Source organism: Sander vitreus, chromosome 14 (genome assembly GCF_031162955.1).
Source record: "Sander vitreus isolate 19-12246 chromosome 14, sanVit1, whole genome shotgun sequence".
Classification (NCBI taxonomy): domain Eukaryota; kingdom Metazoa; phylum Chordata; class Actinopteri; order Perciformes; family Percidae; genus Sander; species Sander vitreus.
The window spans coordinates 26504769-26528125 of NC_135868.1; the positions used below are offsets into that span (position 1 = coordinate 26504769).

The window sequence follows — 23357 nt, forward strand, 5'->3', positions numbered from 1 at the left end:
ATACATTTCTGATGTAAAATGTTAGCTTGATATTGCTACATTATCGCTTGGTCTTTAACCTTTCACCTTCAACCCCCACTGTGAGTGTGACAGAACAAACATGGCTGCCTCCTTTCAGAGCATCGCGAAACTTTTGTGCCGTCTATCGCCTTCTACTTTACAACCATTACGACATTATCAGGTATTTATTAGACTTATGATTGATATACTCATCATCCGATTAATTTATTTGTATTCAGTGTACTAAGGTTTTAATACAGGCTGACGTTAGATTTAAAGGCTGGACGCACTGACATTTACATTGAACGGTATTGTTTCTATGGCTGGACGGACGCTTTCAGATTCCCAAGCCGTGCAGTAACGTTAGTATCATGTTCGGTAAAAATGTCCCTTGCGTTAACTTTAATATAATATAATTTGACAACTTCTCGGCAGTAATACACTCTGTAAACAGTCTAACGTCATGCGTAGAAGCAGGGCATTGTTTTATAACTCAGTAAAGTTACCACGCCAACAGCATGTATGACATTGAAGTGTCGTACTATTCCAGTACTTATTACTATTCCAGCAGCTTTAACGTCCCGCCCAGTGAGCTATGAGCATGGGCTATGAGCCATGTTTACGGGATATTTAGCTACGGTGTCCGAAAGGCAAGTCGTATTTTATTTCGTAGTTTTGGTTTTTGCACCTTACTCACAATCTTTATTTTATCAATTTGTACTCTAACATTTGCCGCTCTGTAGTGCAGCTGTCCCTCAGGACAGACACAGTTGTATCCTATCTTATGTAGACTGACTGACCAACCATAGACCATTTGACTGACCAAAATACATACATGTAGTCGTGGGCCGTTTGGCCGGATGTGTTAGGGATGTTTCGATGATAACAATGCTGTGCTGATTTTCTTTTTCATGCAGTCGTGTCTGCAGAGGTTACCTGTAAGATCCTACCTGGCTCTCCCTCCGTTTGTACCGCCGCATCACTGTTTGTGCACAACTGCATCGCTGCAGGACAGGGAGGCTGCTCAGGCTGCCGAGGCTCTCCTCCGCTACAAGGACAGACCATGGGACTATCTGGAGAGTGAAGGTACCTCAAAGAAAGTCCGGTCACGTCACATCTTTAGCCCCTGATACTTGGTTTTACAATATATTCCTTTCCCCTACCAGAGTACATTGAGAGGTATGGAGCCAATCCGGTGTGGGCCGGCTACAGGAGGAACCACAAAGGTGGCATTCCCCCACAGAAGACACGCAAGACCTGCATCGTAAGATTTCTATTTGAATCCATCTTCTATTAGTTCCATGCAGCACCTACAGCACTGTACATCTGTCATGTAAAGTAAAGTAACATTAACAGTGCTTCTGTTTCTGCAGAGAGGAGACAAGATATGTGGAAACCCCTGTCCAGTATGCAGGGATCCAAACGTTATTATCCATCATCAGGTGGGTCAGCGTCTCATATGCCATAACAGTTAGTCTTCTATTATCATTTATAAGTTATCAGGGCTGCAACTAACGAACGATAACGATTTTCCTTGATCGATTAATCTGTCGATTATTTTCTCGATTAATCGATTAGTTGTTTGAGCTATAAAAATGTCAAAAACGTGGTGAAAACACGTGGATCAGTGTTTCCCAAAGCCTGAGAGGACGTCCTCAAATGTCTTGTCTTTGTCCCAAAACTCAAAGATCTTCAGTTTACTGTCACAAAGGAGAGAAGAAACTAGAAGATATTCACATTTAACAAGCTGGAATCAGAGAAATCTTATTTTTTTTAATAAAAAAATGACTCAAACGATTAATCGATTATCAAAATAGTTGGCGATTAATTTAATAGTTGACAACTAATCGATTCATCGTTGCACATTTATAAGTTATCAGTTATTCGAACCAAGCACTATACCTGCTCATTTAACACATTTGTTTGAAGGAAAGCAATACATCTTTAATCTGTCTGTAATATTTGGATATGGAGCATCTTGCTGCATGAGTGGACTGTGTATAACACGTAGCAGCCGGGAGGAGGGTTAGTTGCATTCTTACGTAACCATGACACACTGTGTGTAGTTTGAAAGCACAAAGCCTCACAATTCTATTACACACCACTACCCACATCAGCCTTACAGAAAACTATGCAAACTGCTCCATCTTAGTGCTATCTCCAGCTCACCTGGAACAGCATGTGTTCATTCCTGTGGCTGTGGCAGGCATGTTTCCATTCAAAAACCTCAAAAAAAAAACCACATGCAGAAAGAAAGTGAACGTGTGATCATGTTTATCATTGTGCTTCTGTAAAGTTGGTTCAGTATAAAAAGAGGAAACTGGAGTGCATCTTGGCTTTCTAGACAATGTGTAAAACGTGTTTGAAACAAAAAGGTCAAAGCCATCCAACGTCAAACCTTTTCACCGTAATCAGGACTACAGTCCATCTGATACAAATATGTATAGCTTTTAATAAAGAGTCTAAAAAAAACTGTACATCTGCCATATGACCTTTTGTCATAAACACAAACATTATTTTGATAGGTGGTCATGAAAGCTATTTAGTGAGCGGGACATTTCCCAGTGTCGAGGCTCCGGCAACTGTTTCTAAATGACATCACATTTGTGGTTCCGTATCCCCTCCCCTGATAGAAGATGGCAATGCCAAGCTAATGAGGGACGCAAATAACGATTTATTATTGATTCATCTACCCAATATTTTCTCAAATACGTTTTCAGTTTCCTGACGTGTAGCTAGGCTGAAGGTCCAACCCTCATTTAGTTTCAGATAAATGCCATTGGCTTGTACAGGGGACATGGTAAACTGGATTGTCCTGCTGCCACTAGATGGCCCTACAGAGTCCCATTTACTGACGGGACCTGAAGTATCTCATGGCAGTTTGATGTCTGTTTAAATATGAATTTAATTTATAGTGTCAAATCACAACAGTGCGTTATCTCAGGACACTTTACAGAGTGCATAGATTACAGATGCAAAATAAATTCAGAGTAGGAGAATAGATTTAACCGTTTAAACTTCAGATGGTTAAACTGAAACACGTCAGCCAGTTCCAACTCCGCCGACAGACAGACAGCCCACTTCAATAACTTCATAGGCCAAAACCATGGCAACAACACGCATGTCCCAGCCACGTGCGTCACTTTTTAGTGTCTCCTGGAGACGGCTTGCGTTGGCTCGGGGTTTCTGTATTTGCTTTGTTTCTGACCACTGTGATATTGGCAGCTTGTTTAATGAACAGAATGTCAAGGTGCACAGCTTTAGCGCCAACCCCATGGTAACCCAGGCGTGTCTTCTCTCGCAGAATGTAAAACTGCTGCAGCAGTTCATCAGCCCCCACACTGGCCTGCTGTATGACCCCACTCAAACAGGTGAGTCAGCTTGTCGTCACAGGGAGCTCATGTGTTGATGCTGAAGCAGCAGCCGGCTCATGTTGTGTTGCCTTCGCTGTCTCCAGGTGTGTGTATGAAACAGCAGAAGAAGCTGAACGAGGCAGTGAACACAGCACGAGATCACGGTACGTAACGGCACAATAACTACCAGCTGCCCCTTGCATTCCCATTCTTTTCTCTCTTTGAACGGTAACCTCTGAGGCATGTGACCCGTTTCAACTCCACCCCTCAAAGAATCGGAATCGAGAATCGATGAGAACCGGAATTGAAAGGAAGAACCGCAATTGGAATCAGAACTGTTAAAATCCAAACGATGCCCGACCCTAGTTATTGGCTATGTGACGATTTTTCATGAAACCAGATTGGCATTCATCAATTAAAGTGTGTAATTTAGATTTGAGGCGTTTTGCTAAGATAGATGCTAGAATCTTATAGTCATTATTTAGCAATGTAATGGGACGCCAATTTTCAATTAATAGAGGGTCTTTGTGGGGTTTTGGGATAAGTGTTATGACACCTTGCCTCAGAGAAGGAGGAAGCTCCCCTCTGTCAAGAGATTCTTTGAAGACAGCTAAAAGAAATGTACCTAGTGACTCAGAGAAACATTTATACATCTCAGAGGTCAGACCATCACAGCCTGCTGATTTATTGCTCTTTAATTGAGTTATTCCCCATATAATCTCCTCAAGAGTTATGTCCTGACAGCAGATTTTATTATATTCTGCATCCACACATTTAGGTGAGTTAATCAAGCTAAAGATTTCCTTTGGATCTTTGAGATTAATATCTCTCGAGTAAAGTTTTTCATAAAAAGCACTTTTGATATCTCTTTACTGTCCTCGCTAATCTTTTCCCAATGACTCTTCCATAACTTTTCGTCCTCTTTACATGAGTGAGTTTCTTGGATGAAAATAACATCCGCATTGTAGTCCTTACAAAAAATAAAGATGGCTTTTCTTTGAACAATGTTTCGTAGTCCTCTGGCATTTATAGAAAGTATTTTCATCAACCGCTAAAGAACAATTCTCTTTATGAGAGAAAAACAACCTAAGCAATAACAGCTTCTGCCTCTTTTAAAGTGAGTTTGGTACCTTTTTAAAGTAATTACAAAGTGCTTGTGTTATTCACGAAACTATTCCAGTACTTATTACTATTCCAGCAGCTTTAACGTCCCGCCCAGTGAGCTATGAGCATGGGCTATGAGCCATGTTTACGGGATATTTAGCTACGGTGTCCGAAAGGCAAGTCGTATTTTATTTCGTAGTTTTGGTTTTTGCACCTTACTCACAATCTTTATTTTATCAATTTGTACTCTAACATTTGCCGCTCTGTAGTGCAGCTGTCCCTCAGGACAGACACAGTTGTATCCTATCTTATGTAGACTGACTGACCAACCATAGACCATTTGACTGACCAAAATACATACATGTAGTCGTGGGCCGTTTGGCCGGATGTGTTAGGGATGTTTCGATGATAACAATGCTGTGCTGATTTTCTTTTTCATGCAGTCGTGTCTGCAGAGGTTACCTGTAAGATCCTACCTGGCTCTCCCTCCGTTTGTACCGCCGCATCACTGTTTGTGCACAACTGCATCGCTGCAGGACAGGGAGGCTGCTCAGGCTGCCGAGGCTCTCCTCCGCTACAAGGACAGACCATGGGACTATCTGGAGAGTGAAGGTACCTCAAAGAAAGTCCGGTCACGTCACATCTTTAGCCCCTGATACTTGGTTTTACAATATATTCCTTTCCCCTACCAGAGTACATTGAGAGGTATGGAGCCAATCCGGTGTGGGCCGGCTACAGGAGGAACCACAAAGGTGGCATTCCCCCACAGAAGACACGCAAGACCTGCATCGTAAGATTTCTATTTGAATCCATCTTCTATTAGTTCCATGCAGCACCTACAGCACTGTACATCTGTCATGTAAAGTAAAGTAACATTAACAGTGCTTCTGTTTCTGCAGAGAGGAGACAAGATATGTGGAAACCCCTGTCCAGTATGCAGGGATCCAAACGTTATTATCCATCATCAGGTGGGTCAGCGTCTCATATGCCATAACAGTTAGTCTTCTATTATCATTTATAAGTTATCAGTTATTCGAACCAAGCACTATACCTGCTCATTTAACACATTTGTTTGAAGGAAAGCAATACATCTTTAATCTGTCTGTAATATTTGGATATGGAGCATCTTGCTGCATGAGTGGACTGTGTATAACACGTAGCAGCCGGGAGGAGGGTTAGTTGCATTCTTACGTAACCATGACACACTGTGTGTAGTTTGAAAGCACAAAGCCTCACAATTCTATTACACACCACTACCCACATCAGCCTTACAGAAAACTATGCAAACTGCTCCATCTTAGTGCTATCTCCAGCTCACCTGGAACAGCATGTGTTCATTCCTGTGGCTGTGGCAGGCATGTTTCCATTCAAAAACCTCAAAAAAAAAACCACATGCAGAAAGAAAGTGAACGTGTGATCATGTTTATCATTGTGCTTCTGTAAAGTTGGTTCAGTATAAAAAGAGGAAACTGGAGTGCATCTTGGCTTTCTAGACAATGTGTAAAACGTGTTTGAAACAAAAAGGTCAAAGCCATCCAACGTCAAACCTTTTCACCGTAATCAGGACTACAGTCCATCTGATACAAATATGTATAGCTTTTAATAAAGAGTCTAAAAAAAACTGTACATCTGCCATATGACCTTTTGTCATAAACACAAACATTATTTTGATAGGTGGTCATGAAAGCTATTTAGTGAGCGGGACATTTCCCAGTGTCGAGGCTCCGGCAACTGTTTCTAAATGACATCACATTTGTGGTTCCGTATCCCCTCCCCTGATAGAAGATGGCAATGCCAAGCTAATGAGGGACGCAAATAACGATTTATTATTGATTCATCTACCCAATATTTTCTCAAATACGTTTTCAGTTTCCTGACGTGTAGCTAGGCTGAAGGTCCAACCCTCATTTAGTTTCAGATAAATGCCATTGGCTTGTACAGGGGACATGGTAAACTGGATTGTCCTGCTGCCACTAGATGGCCCTACAGAGTCCCATTTACTGACGGGACCTGAAGTATCTCATGGCAGTTTGATGTCTGTTTAAATATGAATTTAATTTAGTGTCAAATCACAACGTGCGTTATCTCAGGACACTTTACAGATGCAAAGATTACAGATGCAAAATAAATTCAGAGTAGGAGAATAGATTTAACCGTTTAAACTTCAGATGGTTAAACTGAAACACGTCAGCCAGTTCCAACTCCGCCGACAGACAGACAGCCCACTTCAATAACTTCATAGGCCAAAACCATGGCAACAACACGCATGTCCCAGCCACGTGCGTCACTTTTTAGTGTCTCCTGGAGACGGCTTGCGTTGGCTCGGGGTTTCTGTATTTGCTTTGTTTCTGACCACTGTGATATTGGCAGCTTGTTTAATGAACAGAATGTCAAGGTGCACAGCTTTAGCGCCAACCCCATGGTAACCCAGGCGTGTCTTCTCTCGCAGAATGTAAAACTGCTGCAGCAGTTCATCAGCCCCCACACTGGCCTGCTGTATGACCCCACTCAAACAGGTGAGTCAGCTTGTCGTCACAGGGAGCTCATGTGTTGATGCTGAAGCAGCAGCCGGCTCATGTTGTGTTGCCTTCGCTGTCTCCAGGTGTGTGTATGAAACAGCAGAAGAAGCTGAACGAGGCAGTGAACACAGCACGAGATCACGGTACGTAACGGCACAATAACTACCAGCTGCCCCTTGCATTCCCATTCTTTTCTCTCTTTGAACGGTAACCTGCATCGGTAACCTATGCATCTGTAATCTATGCACTTGTAAAGTGTCCTGAGATAACTCCTGTTATGATTTGACACTATAAATTAAATTCATATTTAAACAGACATCAAACTGCCATGAGATACTTCAGGTCCCGTCAGTAAATGGGACTCTGTAGGGCCATAGTGGCAGCAGGACAATCCAGTTTACCATGTCCCCTGTACAAGCCAATGGCATTTATCTGAAACTAAATGAGGGTTGGACCTTCAGCCTAGCTACACGTCAGGAAACTGAAACCGTATTTGAGGACTAAGGCTGCAGGCAGTAACTATTTTTTGTTTTGTTACAAGTATCCATGAGAAACGGATAGAAGCTGAGCTGGGAAATATTGTGTTTTTAACATCTCAGCAGTCACTACACTGTTAAGCAACACTGGCAGACCCCAGTCTGACCCCTGAAGGCATTTCTCTGTTCCATGGATTCAAACTTCTCATCACATGCTCAAAGTGGTTTTTATTAACTCAACCAGTCAGCCATCACTAACACCTTTGTCCTCTCTCAGGGTTACTCCCCTTTCAGATTCCATATGTGGAATTTGCAGGAGAGGACTACTCCAATTCCCATGATGCTGTGGGGTCCACCCCTCCGCCCCAATCCCTCATCTCCGGCACCAGCTGGTATCAGTGGTACAGTGAGATCAGCCCCGATGAGAAGGAAGTGGCTAAAGTCAAGAAGACGTACAAGGCTTACCTAAAGAGCTGAGAGGACAGAGCAGGCCTTCCTGCTGGAGGTCATGGTGCTGCCATTAATAATAACCAATAACTGATCTATATGTGCGTCTGGTATACAAATAATCACAATAAAAACATGATGAAAATGGATTTATTTTATTGTTTGGCCTTTGTAGATCTTGCCTACAGATTTTACACTTTCATTTGTAGAAATTAACACTCTAATATGTGTGCAACTTCATGCTGTTGAAGATGTTAGAGTCCAGTAGAAATATCCTCCGTGTTACTGGGGGGGGGAGGAACTCTGCTCCATCAGGGGTTGACCTTGTTGACCATGGTCTCTCCCAGAGACTCCAGCACCTCCCGCTTGTAGTCCTCAAAGTCTCCATCGATCTGGTTGACGGTGCAGTCCTCCACCACGTACAGCTGGCACCGAGTCTCCGTGATGAGGCGCGCGTCGTGACTCACGATGATCACCGCTGCACAGGAAGGACAGGCTGTTAGTCAGCTGATCAGGAACAGGTCACACACATCCATCGGTCAGGCTCTGAATTCAACCGCCTACTTTTATTTTTTTGTACTTTGTTTGTTTCAACATACACAAAGCAAAAGGAAAAGAGTACTGTCAACATTGTTGGCAGGTATTAGGTCAGTTTAACATCTAAGACATTAATATGGTCTTGCGCCGCCTTCACACTGGCACTTGAAATCAGCTCCGTAATCGATACACTTGAGTATCGCGACATTTTATTTAGCAATACTATATCGATTTTCAAAAATATGAAATAGATTTGTTTTGACCCTTTTTTTTTTTCCCAACACCTGTGGCCCTTTTTCAATGTTTTTGGCCCTTTTTTTGGACGTTTAATGCTTCTTTTCACTTCCGTGTATAAACACCACTAATACCAACTTATTACTAATCTTAGTTTTTTTTTTGGAATTCATGGTCAATAAATCTCATTTGTAGGAAATTATACCTAATTAAGTTTTAAAAAAAAGCAGATTTTATGAATTGTTTAGACTAATATTAAAGGAAGGACAATCACAGAAGGGTCAACGTTCAGTCAGGAGACTGTTTGGAATTTCTTTTTTTTTTCTTTTTTTTCAAATGCGAAAAAAATTTAATAAAACACCCAAAATTCAATGAAAGTAGAGATCTGATATTTTGTTGTACTTGCGAAGAGCGTTGTATGGAATCATCCGTGTTATCAAAATTAGGTAGTTAAAAAGAGACCTTTAGAAAACGGGTCAAATTTGACCCAATGACAACACAAGGGTTAATGATCAAATCTAAAATAAACATGGATGATTTTGTTCTTTCAGAAAAACTTTCAAAACATTTTAAATAAATGTAAAAGGCTGCCAGTCAATGTTACGCAGGGCCATTTGGCCTGCGACTTCAACCTGCAACAGTCGAACATGTGGCTCATCGTATCATCCCTTCATCTCCTCTTACCTCCTTTATACTCGTTGATGGCCTCTGATAAGGCGTCGATGGACTCGATGTCCAGGTTGTTGGTGGGTTCATCCTGTTAGAGAAATAGTCAGTGAGTCAGAGGCTGGCCGAGGCCTTCAGATACAATGTGAGCAGAGTGCTGAGAGACTCCTTACCAAGACCAGCACGTCAGGCTGGCGGCAGGACAGCTCGGCAAACACCACGCGGGCCTTCTGCCCCCCTGTTAGAGAGACACACACACACACACTCACATGTCTGTCTGCTCCGCTGGCAGGCAGGGTGTCAGGCTCAGGTTCTTACCAGACAGTTTGGAGATCTGGATGGTGTGGGCGTGGCTCTCCAGGCCAAAGCGGCCCAGGCACTTCCTGCCGTCCTGGTAGGGAAGGTTGAAGTTCCTCATCAGGTACTCTGTGGCCGTCTCCTCCATGTTCAGCTGGTCGGCATACTGCTGGTTAAAGAAGCCCACTTTCTACACACACACACACACACACACACTTTAGTGACTTAGAACTGGTCTAAGGCTACATCCACACTACTACCTTTTCATTTTAGAAAATGACACGGGGGTCGCTTCCATAGTTTAGTTCTAATTCACTCATTCACATCAAAATGTTTCCATCCAAACATGGTGATACAAGAGTAGCGTGGAATAGCTCAGAGTGGTCGGGATGGATGTTACAGAGGTGAGGTACTCACCAAGCGATGATTCTTCCTCATCTCCCCTTTAGTCTGAAAAACAAACACGCGTTACCTCAGCAGTCCATGGATTTCAGTCCCATTCGCATGTTTGCGGATGTGCACACTTACAGGACCCAGTTTCCCAGTGAGCAGCAGCAGCAGGGTACTCTTCCCCACACCATTGGGTCCAACTATACAAACTAAAGGGAGGAACACAGAGTCCTGTCAGAATCGATACAAAATCCTGTCAGCAGCAGCCACGACAAACTCATCTCAACTTCTGCCTTTACTCCAACACAGAGCGAGTACAGAACAGAGGATACATCCATCAACGGGCAGAAAGACCTCTCTCTGCCCCTTATCTTCTGCTGTCTGCTTAGAAGGGCTCAGTTTACAGCTCACAGAAACGTAATGCCATAGAGTGTCTGATGTTATTTTTTTTTGCAGACACTAGATAGATAATAAACAAAAGCCAGTGTTGTGTGAGCTATGTATTGAAATGCTCGGAGTGAATTTAAGCTGGGCTTTTATTGTGAAGGGTAGAAACGGGAGAAGTGAAGCCAGCGCCATGCGCTGCTGTTGTCACTGCGGGAGTTAATGAAAGTGTGTGGGCCGTGTTGGTTCACGCTGGTCCAGATTATGAAGCCTCTGTGTTTTTGGTTTATGACCCTCGGCTACAGTTGTTAGCACACATTAGCTCAGAGGGCTAACCTGGCTCGTTGACTTTATTACATGAAGGTCTTTGTGAGCCGAACCCCTCCAAACCCCTCCGAGCCCTCAACGCTGCCCGAGTGACGCCGGCTGCAGCCTACTTACTCCTGGAGCCCATGTCGATTCCAAAGTCCACGTTTTTGAAGAGAGGCTTCTGACTGTCGTAGCCGAAGTCCACACCTGTACAGGAGAGGAAGCACCGAGTCACATGTTGCACTTTCAGCTTTCAACCAAGTTTCCACGACTACCTGCCCTGTTTAGTTCTGTTTTGAGGGAACCCGTGGAGCGTTTACCTCCAGGAGGTGGCTACAAATGAACTCTGGTACGCTTCGTTTGGGGGGTGAGAACGTAGAATTACGCAAAATATGCGATGACTGGGCTGGTGCGCCGTCGAGTCAGGGACACTGCGGCCAGCGTAAAACCTAGCTGAGTCAGGAGGAGCGCCGTGGACACGTTTGGAATTTCAATTGTGATGGCCTGATGATGCTCCAGCATCACAGCTGGCCTCCGCTCAGCGCTGCGACACGGTTCCCTGCTCTGATTGGTCGCTCAGGCTAACAGGCGTGTGTGGTTTGGTGTGCAGATGTTCTTACTGTGCAGGCCCAGGATGGGTGGAGACAGAGGCGGGGGGTTGGGGAAGGTGAACTTGACCGTGTACTCTTTAGGCCTCTTCAGCAGCTCAGTGGCGTCCTGGCTCTCCTCCTCCTGACCGCCCTTCTTCTTGCCTTTCTGCTGCTTCCTGGTCAGGGCCTCCTTAGTCTGCTTCTCCTGAGAGGAAACACATTTACACATTACAATTTAACGTAGATTTTCTTTAGGGCTTTAATACGCGGTATCGGACCGGTGCATTAACTCCAGTACTTCCCGATACCAGCGTTTTAGGCAGTATCGGAGGCGATACCAATACTGGTATCAGTATCGGAACATCTCTAGTTGCTAACTGAGCCTTTAGTTCCAGTTCTCCGTGCCGGAATCCATTAACTGTTCAGATGAGATCTTAATGAATGCAACAACACAAAACTGTGTGTTTAGGATCCCCAAAACACGTATTACAACACTTGAAAACAATGATCTAACAAACAAGCAAACATTTACTTTAGATAGCCTTAGTCTTATATGATTTAACAGGAATAAGGATGAGACAGTGATGACATTTTTAATAACATGTAACTTTCTGTATGCATCATAGTATTAAGGTTAAGTTATAGCTTATTTGGGCTCTGGGTAATCAGGTATTTTATCTGCTGAACCATAACATTTGACAAACCAACCAGATTGAACTGACATAGCACATCATGGCTATACACTCCATCTGTATCTTGATCCATCTTTTAGTCTGATATGTCTATTACTTAATAGTTATTCATTTCAAAATGATCCGTTAAGGTTACGTTGCCTAGTCATTGTTTTCAATAAATAGTTCATAAACCTTTGTTTGGCTAGTTTATTACTGAACCCAGCCCTCACACGCCGGGCCGTCGCATCCTGCGCCACCCACCACCACAAGGACATTCTCAACCTGTGGGAAACGCTGTACTCACAGCCTGCTTGGTGGACTTGCCCCCAGCCTTCAGGTCTTTGAGTTTCTTCTCCTGCTTGTCATACTGTTTCTGCAGCTCTTTCTGCTTCTGCACGTACATCTTCTTAAAGGTCACTGAAAGAAAAGCACAAACACTGAGCAAAGTCAAGCAGCAGTTCCACTTTTCAGCTGTGTGTGTGTGTGTGTGTGTGTGTGTGTGTGTGTGTGTGTGTGTGTGTGTGTGTGTGTGTGCGCTTGTTTTACTATATTCGTGGGGTCCAAAAACCAGGGAACACAGTATACTTGTGGGGTCTGGACCCCACAAGGTTAAAGGGCTGTTTGAGGGTTAAGACTTGGTTTTAGGATTAGGGTTAGAATTAGGTTATGGTTAGGGTGAGGGTAAGGGTTAAGGTTGGGTATTTAGTTGTGATGGTTAAGGTTAGGGTAAGGGGGCTAGGGAATGCATTATGTCAATGACGGGTCCCCACAAAGATAGTGAAACAAACGTGTGTGTGCACGCTCTCTCTATGTCTTACTCTGTCTAACCAGAACACTAACCCAGTACAGAAATATGCGATAAAACTAAGTAGGGCTGCACTATCAATCTAATCGTGATACATAACTGCAAAAACTGTGCAATTCGTGGCCGGGTTGGTTCAGTGGGTAGAGCAGGCGCACATATACTGAGAGGTTTATGCCTCGACGCAGAGGTCCAGGGTTGGAATCCGACCTGTGATGATTTCCTGCGCGTCTTCCCCCTCTCTATCCCCTTTCTCGTCCTAGCTGTCCTGTCAAAAATTAAAAGGCGGAAAAGCCCCAAAAAAATGATCTAAACAAAAAAACTGCAATTCAAATAAACTAAAAGGTGTGCTGTGTGTGCGTGACACCGTGTGCACTGTAGTCTCCATGTTGTAACAGCCTTCACTTTACCGACAGTATTACCGTCAGATGAAGCCACCTGAAGATAACCAGTGATCAGTCAGTGTGCTGACCGTATGGTCAAGTACCAGAAGTGTTGAGGGGTTCAGAGCATGCAGACTTTAAGAAGAGATTTCTTTTTATGCTCGTTTAACTTACCGTAGTATGTTCAAGTTGAGAAATACACATTTGAAATTTGGTGTATTTTTCTTATTAATTGAGCAAGTAGACTCATGATACCATTCTATGACAATGGCAGTATTGGAAATCCCAACATGACTTTTTCTCTAAATGGTGCAGCCCTGACTGCACGGTAAAGTGCAACACGTCCTGTTGCTCTACAGACTGAAACTAACTGCTATTAACCTCAACTGACAAAGCTAATGGAGTGAGAAGGATGTTGTTATTGGGGGGTTATGTCGTGTATCCTGATACTTACAGTAGTTGCCTCTGTAATAGTAGAGTTTCTGGTTGTCTAAGTGGATGATATCTGTACACACTTCGTCAAGGAAACTCTGGTCGTGGGACACTATGAGCAGAGTCTTCTTCCAGCCTTGAAGGTAGCTGTGGAAAGAGTTTACAAGCACACAATCGATATAATTAAAAAAGCAGTAGAAACATGAGTCAGCAGTGGGCTCCTGAGATGACCTGTGGTCACCACTCTGTATTCTCGTGTCTTTGTTTGGTGGTTGTGGTGTTTGGTGTGGCTTCATCGTCTGCTTCGCGTTGCCCTGCCAGTCCTTTCACAGACTGGGCCATGCGGCAGAACCATGCAGCATTTATTCATATTGCTGCATGGTTCTGCTGCAGCAATAAAGAGGCGGCCCGTTAGAACCCCTGCACTAACTGAAGCCAAGCAGCTTCAGGCTCACAGTGTCCCACTGCCAGGACACGCACAGCCTCGTTGTCTCCACAGTCTCAGTCACAGACCAGCAGCGGTAACAGCCCTTCCTATTCTTAATACTTATATAAAAACTACAATTATCAGATGCTCGCCGGTAAGATTGAGGCAAACATGGGAATAAAAAGTTGCTGTGTACTTGTTGAGCCAGATGACGGCGTTGAGGTCCAGGTGGTTGGTGGGCTCGTCCAGCATCAGGAGAGTGGGTTCCATGAACAGAGCCCTGTGGACACACACAGTCACAGTGAGGGGAAACACCTTCCAACAGCTCCTGTTGGACACCTTCCACACATCATGTTTGTGACCTAGTACCTGGCCAGGGACACTCTCATCCTCCAGCCTCCGGAGAACCTCTTGGTGGCTCGGTTCTGCATCTCGGGGGTGAAGGACAGACCGGCCAGGATCCTCCGGGCCTTGGCCTCGGCTGCTGCAGCTCCAATGATCCGCAGCTCCTCATACACCTGTGGAGCAGCACACCGCTACTTTAACAATGACTCAATCCTATATGGGAGAAAAACCTGCTCTGTTTTATTGGCATTTCTTTAAACCAGGCAGAGCAATGGCGCCTCTGCAATATAGCCTCTGGAAGGAACTTGTTTTGGTGGAACACGTGTACGTTCAAAGGTTGTTTTAGTCGTGCACCAGAAAACTCAGATTGGACAGATAGTCTAGCTAGCTGTCTGGATTTACCCTGCAGAGATCTGGGGAGCAGTTAACCACAGTCCTCAGAAATCCACCGGAGGTTAGAATTCCAACACAAAATGAAGAGGAAGGGGACGGACATCCGGCCGAAAATGTAGGAAAAACAAAGGAACCTCCGACGGCACCGGGACTATCCAATAAATGAAACGCCGTCGATATAGACTAGGAGAATGCTAACAGAGCTTCAATGAATACATATGTGTGACGGTGTGTGTTAGACACAGGGTTAGGCTCTCAGACGGGACGGGCCGTCTCTGACCTTGTCCAGCCTCTCGGCCACGCTGTCCTCTCCCTTCTCCAGCAGAGCCTGCAGCTGTCTCTCCTCCTCCAGAAGCTTCAGACGCCGCGTGTCTGCCTTCAGCACCGCCTGCACCGCCGGGGTCTCGTCTGCTACCACCTCTGGGACACACACAGGACAACAGGACACAGTCAGAGACCACACGGACTGTGGAACAGAGACAGAGCGTGGGACAGAGACAGAGGGACAGCAGCTCCACTGGCAGCTCAATATGTCTCTGCCTGCCACAACCTGAGGGACTCACCACTATAAGATCCTAACATTAAAGACTGTTTTAGTATCGTACAGTAATGTTATTGTACAAAACAGTTAAGTATTATATTGTGTTATGTAAATGTTTTGTAATGTAGCGTGTTGTATAACGATCAGTGCAGTATAGAATCCATGTGACGCCTACTGTATGTATTTAATATGTGATATGTACTATATATGCATTTTCTGTAAGCAACATCATGTTTTCTCTGTTCATGCCAATAAAGCAAATTGAATTGAATTGACAGACAGAGGGATAGAGACAGAGGGAGAGAGACAGACAGAGATAGATAGAGACAGAGGGACAGAGATAAACAGAGGGACAAAGACAGACAGAAACAGAGGGAGAGAGACAGAGACAGACAGAGGGACAGGTCCCTCACCTTGTTCACAGAGCAGCACGTCGATGTTGGGGGGAATGCTGAGAGCTCTGTTGGCGATGTGTTTCAGTAGCGTGGTCTTTCCTTTGCTGAGGACGAGACAGAGACAAGTGGACAGTGAACAGAGATACAGACAGCAGCAGGAAGCCTGCACACTTCACATTACAGGTAGATTCCATGCAGTAAAACACAGGTTCAAGTCACAGCTAAGTACTGCATGCAGGGCTGATGCAAACATTGTTTTAAATAGATGTTTGTATGTAGCAACAAGCCTGTGGAACAAGTTGCCAGGAAATCTAAAGATGGTCATAAGTTTAGGAGGTTTTAAGCAGGCACTGAAAAAAATGGCTCAGATGCCAATCTTAGTAGGTTTTTATTTTTATTCCTGTATTGTCTTGATGGATCTATTTAATATATGTATGGATGTGATGATTGATGCTTGATCTGCTGCCACTTGCTCTACAGCTTTTTTGACATTCGTAATGCCCAAACTGTGCTCTACAAACATATTTTCCTCTTTTCCACCACTCTAACAAGAACTACAACTTCACATTGAGTGAAAGCCCTTTGTTTTGTTTTCCTCTCTGCCCATGATGTCGGTATGGATGAATATTAAATTTGGGGCGTTTCACTGACCATTTAAGGGAAACTATGGGCCGCAAAAGCTGCGCCACATTAAGAGTCGATTGTGATTTATAAAGGGAATCCGTTTTATAAAATCTGAATATTTCTGTGCGTACTCATAGCCTATGTTTCGTCCGTACGCCACTTCTGACGCAAATCTGCCACACAGTTTTATAAATGAGGCCCCAGGTATTTAAAAAATAAAATAAATAAATCAATAAGTTTCAACTTTCTGTTAATACTAGAGTGCTTCCCCGTTCAGGCTTCTCACATCACTCCAATCCTAGCTTCACTTCTCTGGCTCCCCCTTCCTGTTTCAGAATTGATTTTAGGATTTTACTGATTACTTTTAGAGCTCGTCTGGATCCAGCCCCTCATACGAGCCTGTTGGCAGCCTTAGATCCTCGAGCAGGACCGTTCCAAAGTCAAGGTTAAAAACCAGAGGTGATCGTCTCCGTCAGGACGCCCTGGCTTTGGAACGGCCTGCCCGAGGAGATAAGGCCCGCTGAATCCCTGACTTCTTTTAAATCACTTCTTAAAACCCATTTTATAGACTTGCTTTTATGTGATGCCGTCTTTTTGTCGTCTTTTTCCCGTATCACCTGTTAATTTCGTTTTTTGTTTATTGAATCATTATTTCGTTTCTTTCCTTTAAAGCTGTCCCATCTTTCCTTTTCAATGGTGTGTAAATAGTTTAGTATGTCAGAGAGCATCTTCACCATGTTGGTCCTCTAAACTAATCCCAACCCTGTTCTGATGGTTACATATCCAAACCAACACCTGATCATCAGAGTATTCACAGTCAGGTAAAAGGACAAAAACTAAAAGATCTTTACCCATTTGGTCCAACTAAACCATATCTTCTTCCTGCCACGACCAGAAGGTCAGCGTTGACGAACAGCTCTTTGCCGTGAGCAGATATGCTGAACCTCTCCAGCTACACAACACACACACACAACACATGGTCACTAACAGAACACATGCTAAACCTCTCCAGCTACAGGCCACAGAACACATCTTCAGTACATAGTTCTGCACCGCACGCAGTTTTTTCCAAAAGGTTTTCATTGTTAAAAGCATCTTAAGAGCTTTTACGCAATATTCTTATAATTAGGTTCACATGTCAAGAGAACAGAACATTATGGAAGTAGAGAACCTTGATATCAGAGGCGTTCTCCAGCATGGCCTGTCTGGAGGACATCTCCGCCTGGGAAATAGAGAAATCTCCCTCCAAGGCATCCTGAGCACGAACACTGGCCACCTGACGCTCATACTCCATCTGGAACACAGACACACAACACAACATCGCTATCTTTGCATCCCTAAAAATCCCTGAGAGGGAGTGCAGCCGTTTACCATTGCATTAGACAACTGCTTTCACATGGTGTATATAATGAGTGCATCATAACAGCATATTTAATGACATCATAATTACCCGTTTCTTTTTCTTCTTCTTCTCCTTTTTGGTGAGGTTAGCATATGGGTCGTCTTCCTGCTGCTTGGCCTGATCTGCTATCACATCCTCTGCACTCTGATGGTAACAGCCAGATAGGAGAAATGTTAGCATTCTGATGGTTACAGCCAGACAGGAGAAACGTTAGCATTCTGATGGTTACAGCCAGACAGGAGAAACGTTAGCACACTGATGGTAACAGTCAGACAGGAGAAAGCGTTAGCATTCTGATGGTTACAGCCAGACAGGAGAAACGTTAGCATTCTGATGGTTACAGCCAGACAGGAGAAACGTTAGCACACTGATGGTAACAGTCAGACAGGAGAAATGTTAGCACTCTGATCCAGAGCAGAGGGGGAGAACAGACAGCTGCTGGAAAACAGACATACCTTCATCATGTCACCTCCGTCACTCTCCTCCTCCTCATCTTCATCCTCGCTGCGGGCTCGTTCAGCAGCTTTGCCTTTCTACATGGATAAAGTGCAATCACACTTGGGTTACCATGCTGAAAATGATATCAAAATGATAAAGAAGTGAGCTAACATCAATGCTTATTACTTGCCTTGTGTTGCTCTTTCTTCCCCTTCTTTGGCTTCTCGTCTTCATCATTTTCTGGTGACTAAAGAGGTTAGCCCAGTTAAAAACTCAGACATTACAAATGCACGCAATTAAAAAAAGGTGTCCAGAGCAAGATCAACACACCGGGAGAGTCCGATACAGCCTCACTCTGCACGGTCAAACTGAGATCCCCTAACCCCTATTTTCCACAAGGCGCATCTGCTCTGCATTCCCTGAGGCACTGCGACCCCTGCAGGCAATCGCAGCCATTTAAGTCAATGCTTGATATTTCACCACCAGTGTCACGGCACGTCCCAGAAGCGTGCGTGAAGCGGCTCTTCGCTAAAGATGTGCGCCAGGCAAGCCGCTCAGCTTCTGAGACGGTATGGCACATGGTGGAGGACAGATCAAAACCGCGGCTGGTGGAAAACAGGGGTTAGCGCTAGCTTCACGTCACGCTCACGTCCAGTCATACGATGCAGCAGCTGGCTTATCAGCGCCAGCTGCATGTGTAAAATAGCACCGTGGATGACGGAGAGGGGAGTTCTCTGCTGCAAGTCAAAGATGTTTCGGCACTGGTGATTTTCCTTTGGCGCAGGCTAAAACCTCTTTGGGGGGCAGCAAACATTCCTCTATGCAGAAATAACCCTGTTCATAAAATTATTTTAATAAGCTTAACAGACTAGTATTTCTGGTGCCAACTAGCGAGGGTAGCAACGTTTAATCGACAGTCGACTTTCACTTATGTTGACTGCTTGAACCTGTCTCAAATGAGTCTGATTGAGTGAGCTTGAATTAACCTTTATGGAACCGCTTCAGTAGTGGTGTAAATCTTTTGGTATCTCTTGATTCTGATTCTTGTGGTCACGATTCCCAATTCAAAATTGATTCTTGATTCAGTACATAAGGGTGCTAATTTCAGGATCTAGTTATTTTTTCACTGAAAACTTTGGGTCTGAAGATGGAAGATGGCGGGCTAAGGGCTAAGCTAAAACTAGGGCTGCATGATACTAGGGCTACATCTTTATTTATTCAATAAACACATTTCCATCAACATATGAAAAGGAAATACATATAACAATGTCTACTGTATTTCACTTTATTTATTTATTTTTTATTTATTTCCATGTCGGCACTTTAAATCTTCCACACTAAGGACCCTTTAGGAAATGTGTGCCAACCTCCCACCCCTCCAAAACAACTAAAATAGTCTGCTCCAGCCAAAAGGTAGCATCATTTCAACTCTGAGAAGTGCAATATCCAGAGATGAGATCAGTGAACACCGCACAGACTCATGCTGCATTTGTTTGGGGGTAATTTCAAGCCATGAGAAAAACAGCACTGTACCTTTGCTGCTGGTTTATCGTCTTCATCCAAGTCAGCTTCCTCATCCTCATCACTCTGGCCCTGGCTGAGAGCAGCAAAGATGTTTCCCCCCTGAAGGAGACCACAGCTGCTTTAAGGTCTTTTACACACCGGGGACGGATTTTTCGTGCGATTAATTTGCACATCAATATATTTTTTCAAACTGCTGTTTTTGTCACGAGCACTTTCCCACAGAGCAAGATTATTACGTGGTGATAAAGCGACCTCATTTTTTTTTCCCGAAACAAGGTTGATTTCTGAGTTTTTGCAATGGTTTTGAGGAGCTGCGGCATTTATTTGTGCTTAGGCTGCAGTCTCTAGCTACTGTACAATCGCTTGATATCTTGAATGTTAACTCTCCTCTGCTCTCTCTCGTCCGCTGACACTGCGTCACCGTCACTTTCTCTCTCTCTCTTCAGCAGCTGTCCCACCGACATGGTAGATGAGCTGGCACGAATATCCAAAACTTTATTCAAAACTGTCGCAAAATCGCAACGCTGCCAGCGTGAACAGTTTTGATGTGAACTATTCCCAGGCGATTATTTTGGCATTTTCGCTTCGCTAATTCGTCACGCACAGTGTGCAACGTAGGGTTGGGTATCGTTTGGATTTTTCCGATTCCGATGCCGAAACGGTACTTTTAAAACGATTCCGATTCATAAACCGATTCTTGAAAAACTGAAAAATGACATCCAAGATGTAATAGGTTTACTAGCAATCACGTGCAGTAAATGGCTAATATGCCGTTTTGGTGAGCCCAGCACGAAAATATGGCATTTTAAAAGTAGCCTACATCTACGGTAGCTAGCTAACGGTAGACTACAGAGAAAGTGTGATATTTTAACGTCCGTTTCGGAGCGACAAAGGGAAAAATCTTCAGTCGACACATTTAAGGAGAATTCCGGATGGATTGTTATTGGGATGATTATTACAGAAGCCTGTCTGAATACACTCACTGGACGGCAGCTAGCAGCTAACGGTTAACGGCTATCAGCTAGAAGGGCAAGCTAGCTACCGGCAGGATCGATACAAGGACCAGGGTAAGTGAATTTAAACAATGTGAGTTGAAAACGCATCTTGTTGACATGTAAGGTCCCTGTTCATGTGGCACAGACATATTAATTGCATTTTGTGTCTGTTAAGAGGGACGAAGGCACTCTAAAACTTGCCCCAACCACTGCCGTTTTAGCTCAGGGGACGCTTGTAGTACGTAGCTGCAGCTTCTCCGTGTTACCTGCACTGATTCGGGTCGGCTTTTTTTCTATCGAAAGTACTCGCGTAGCTATAGCGATCAAGATTAACGTAAAAATTGGCCGGAATTCTCCTTTAAGTGGAACCAAAATGAGGAACCGAAATTTGCGTTCTAATCTGGTCCGATCCCTACCGGTTGCGTAGGAACCAGTTCCATAGTGGAACCGGGTTTCGGTACAACAAACAAGTTTTGAATCTGAAAACATGAAATGTGGAACTGAAAATAAATATAAAAGTGAAAAATGAAAATTAATAATTTATTCAAAAATAATTCCAGAATTTAATCTAAATTTTATTCAAACTTATTTTTAGTTCGAATACATGGTTTAATTGTTCAAGTTTTAGACCAAAACTTAAATTTTCAATTTCAAGCTTTAGTTTTTCAACTATATATATTTTTTTCAAATTAACAAAACATTTGGCCCTGATTTAGCTCCATGTAACGGCCTTTACACTGCAACATGTGAGAGTGAGCACAGCGGGCCATGTAGACTGATACTAACCTTAGTCTTCTTGTTTCCCTTCCTGGGGGCCACGACTGTGGAAAAGAAACAACATTACAATGACTGTACAAACGTGAGAACAAGGAGGGTTGCATTGCTAGGAGAAGTCTTGACATATCCTACCTGGCTCGTCTTCCTCGTCACTAGCCTGCACTGAAAGCTTCTTCAACTTCAGCATGACATCCTCATCATCATCATCATCCACATCACCGCCTTTGCCTTTCCGACGGTCTTTCTTCTTTTTCTGAGACTGAAAAGAACAGCTTCAAATTCAATTTCACATTTAAAAGCTGACATTGACATTTGTTGATCAGAAATGCAGCGAGTAAAATAAGAAGCTGGCCGGCTTAACGTTTCGTAAAATGCTCATTGTTTACCCTACTGTTGGTTTCTAGAGCACTGAACGGTTTATTTCTGATCTGCTGCTAGAGAATGAACCCTCCAGACCTCTCGGGGGGGGGGGGGTCTAAACACAGAAGCAGCATTCAGTTTCTATGCTCCACATATCTGGAACTAACTCTCAGAAACATGCAGGTCTGCCGCAACTCTCACTTCTTCTAAATCAAGGCTGAAGACCTTTCTGTTTGATGCTTCCTTTTTTAAGTAATTGTTCATTTCTTACACTGCACTGGTCACTTTTATTCTTGTATTTCATGCCTGTATTACTCCATTTTAGCTGTTTTTATATTCTCCTTAATGAATGTTTTATACTCAGTAAACATAATACTGCCACATGGCATCGTTTTGTCATTGATTACATGCCACTTTGCAACACAGTAATACAACAGAGACCTTATTTATTGAAATTGATTGATCCAACACCAAAGATTCTTTTGTACCTTAAAATAATGTTTCCAAAATCGGTTCAGTGGTTCATCAACTTGTTCGAGTGAGACATAAGAATAATGGTAATGATAACAGTAATGGACAATTCCACTTCCAACCTGTAGAGGGACCTAAGAGGAAAAGTGCTTTGGTGTTGCTTTAAGGTTAGCCTACTATAAAAGGTGCTAAGTAGCTAATGCTAATGTTTGGTCTATAAAGTTAGCTAATTCTTGGTGGGTAACATAAGATTACGACATCGTTCAACACGCTCAGTTATTTTTAGTATGATTGTTTTGACCATAGTTAACAACTCTGGGCTAACCCACGAATTCATCAGTAACGTTAACTGTATAGACAGACGACTAATCTAATGGTAATTTAGCCAGCTAACACACCCCTGTCGGTCTGCCTCACTCTCCTGGCGCTGCAAGGCTTCAGTAAGGATGAGAGCTGACAACAGCCCCGGGGACACATCCACAGTCAGCCCCCAGCCAGCTAGCAGCCAGCCACTATCATTACAGCAATCCAAACCCGGTGAGCACTTAACTCCGGTGCTAAGGATGCTAACGGCAGTTTACTGAACCGTCGGGAAACAGACCCAGGCACCCGAATCAGAACAGCGGCCATTCATAACGTTACACCTCCGTTACAAATTGTAAAGTGACATTCATAGCAATCAGCTGTCAAATCGCTGCCGATCGGGTGTGTCTCCCGGGTCTGGTCGGGTGCGAGTCAGACCTTTCTCGGTTCTGCAAGGGTCCTGGTCCCAGCTGTCAAATAATAGACAGGTCTGATTCCAGGTAGTACATTTTTTAGGGTCTTTTTGGGTCCGGGAACAAAGACCCATCGAGATGTCCTTTCCGGAGTGCGACCAAAAATCTGTCAGGTGCCACTAAACATTTTCATTGGTCACAGCGGTGCGCCTGAGTGTGTAACGGCTAGGGATGTCAACAGAACCCATACGGTACCAAGTCCATGCCAAAATGCGGACTTGTACCGCAGGTACCGGGGGATGTGATTCTTCCTGACCTGACAGGGACAGTATACATGCCTACAAGTGTTCTA

The 23357-nt window shown here is 43.9% G+C and overlaps 3 protein-coding genes across 4 annotated transcripts in view; 2 read left to right on the plus strand and 1 right to left on the minus strand.

The window, feature by feature from the left end:
- Positions 1-64: 64 nt before the first annotated feature.
- Positions 65-3558, plus strand: LOC144528625 (small ribosomal subunit protein mS40-like). Its single transcript, XM_078267328.1, has 6 exons — positions 65-181; positions 918-1086; positions 1167-1264; positions 1374-1442; positions 3305-3371; positions 3458-3558. The coding sequence occupies exons 1-6, from the start codon at positions 101-103 to the stop codon at positions 3523-3525; spliced, it is 552 nt and encodes a 183-aa protein (XP_078123454.1). The 5' UTR covers positions 65-100; the 3' UTR covers positions 3526-3558.
- A 1321-nt stretch (positions 3559-4879) lies between these two features.
- On the plus strand, positions 4880-8048 carry LOC144528734 (small ribosomal subunit protein mS40-like). Its single transcript, XM_078267521.1, has 6 exons — positions 4880-5069; positions 5150-5247; positions 5357-5425; positions 6907-6973; positions 7060-7119; positions 7730-8048. The coding sequence occupies exons 1-6, from the start codon at positions 4895-4897 to the stop codon at positions 7927-7929; spliced, it is 669 nt and encodes a 222-aa protein (XP_078123647.1). The 5' UTR covers positions 4880-4894; the 3' UTR covers positions 7930-8048.
- abcf1 (ATP-binding cassette, sub-family F (GCN20), member 1) overlaps positions 8039-23357 on the minus strand; it is a 20526-nt gene continuing 5207 nt past the window's right edge. For both annotated transcript variants that reach the window (XM_078267520.1, XM_078267519.1), the window contains exons 4-25: positions 21591-21717; positions 21468-21502; positions 19696-19785; positions 18353-18409; positions 18180-18257; positions 17773-17868; positions 17494-17616; positions 17174-17274; positions 15717-15802; positions 15043-15182; positions 14394-14542; positions 14221-14304; positions 13620-13744; positions 12285-12397; positions 11337-11511; positions 10849-10923; positions 10162-10232; positions 10051-10083; positions 9655-9823; positions 9510-9574; positions 9355-9427; positions 8039-8377 (exon numbers count right to left, since the gene is read on the minus strand). In XM_078267520.1, the coding sequence (XP_078123646.1) occupies positions 8211-8377; positions 9355-9427; positions 9510-9574; positions 9655-9823; positions 10051-10083; positions 10162-10232; positions 10849-10923; positions 11337-11511; positions 12285-12397; positions 13620-13744; positions 14221-14304; positions 14394-14542; positions 15043-15182; positions 15717-15802; positions 17174-17274; positions 17494-17616; positions 17773-17868; positions 18180-18257; positions 18353-18409; positions 19696-19785; positions 21468-21502; positions 21591-21717 (2232 nt within the window). In that variant the 3' untranslated portion in view covers positions 8039-8210. The remainder of the gene's footprint in view (positions 8378-9354; positions 9428-9509; positions 9575-9654; positions 9824-10050; positions 10084-10161; positions 10233-10848; positions 10924-11336; positions 11512-12284; positions 12398-13619; positions 13745-14220; positions 14305-14393; positions 14543-15042; positions 15183-15716; positions 15803-17173; positions 17275-17493; positions 17617-17772; positions 17869-18179; positions 18258-18352; positions 18410-19695; positions 19786-21467; positions 21503-21590; positions 21718-23357) is intronic.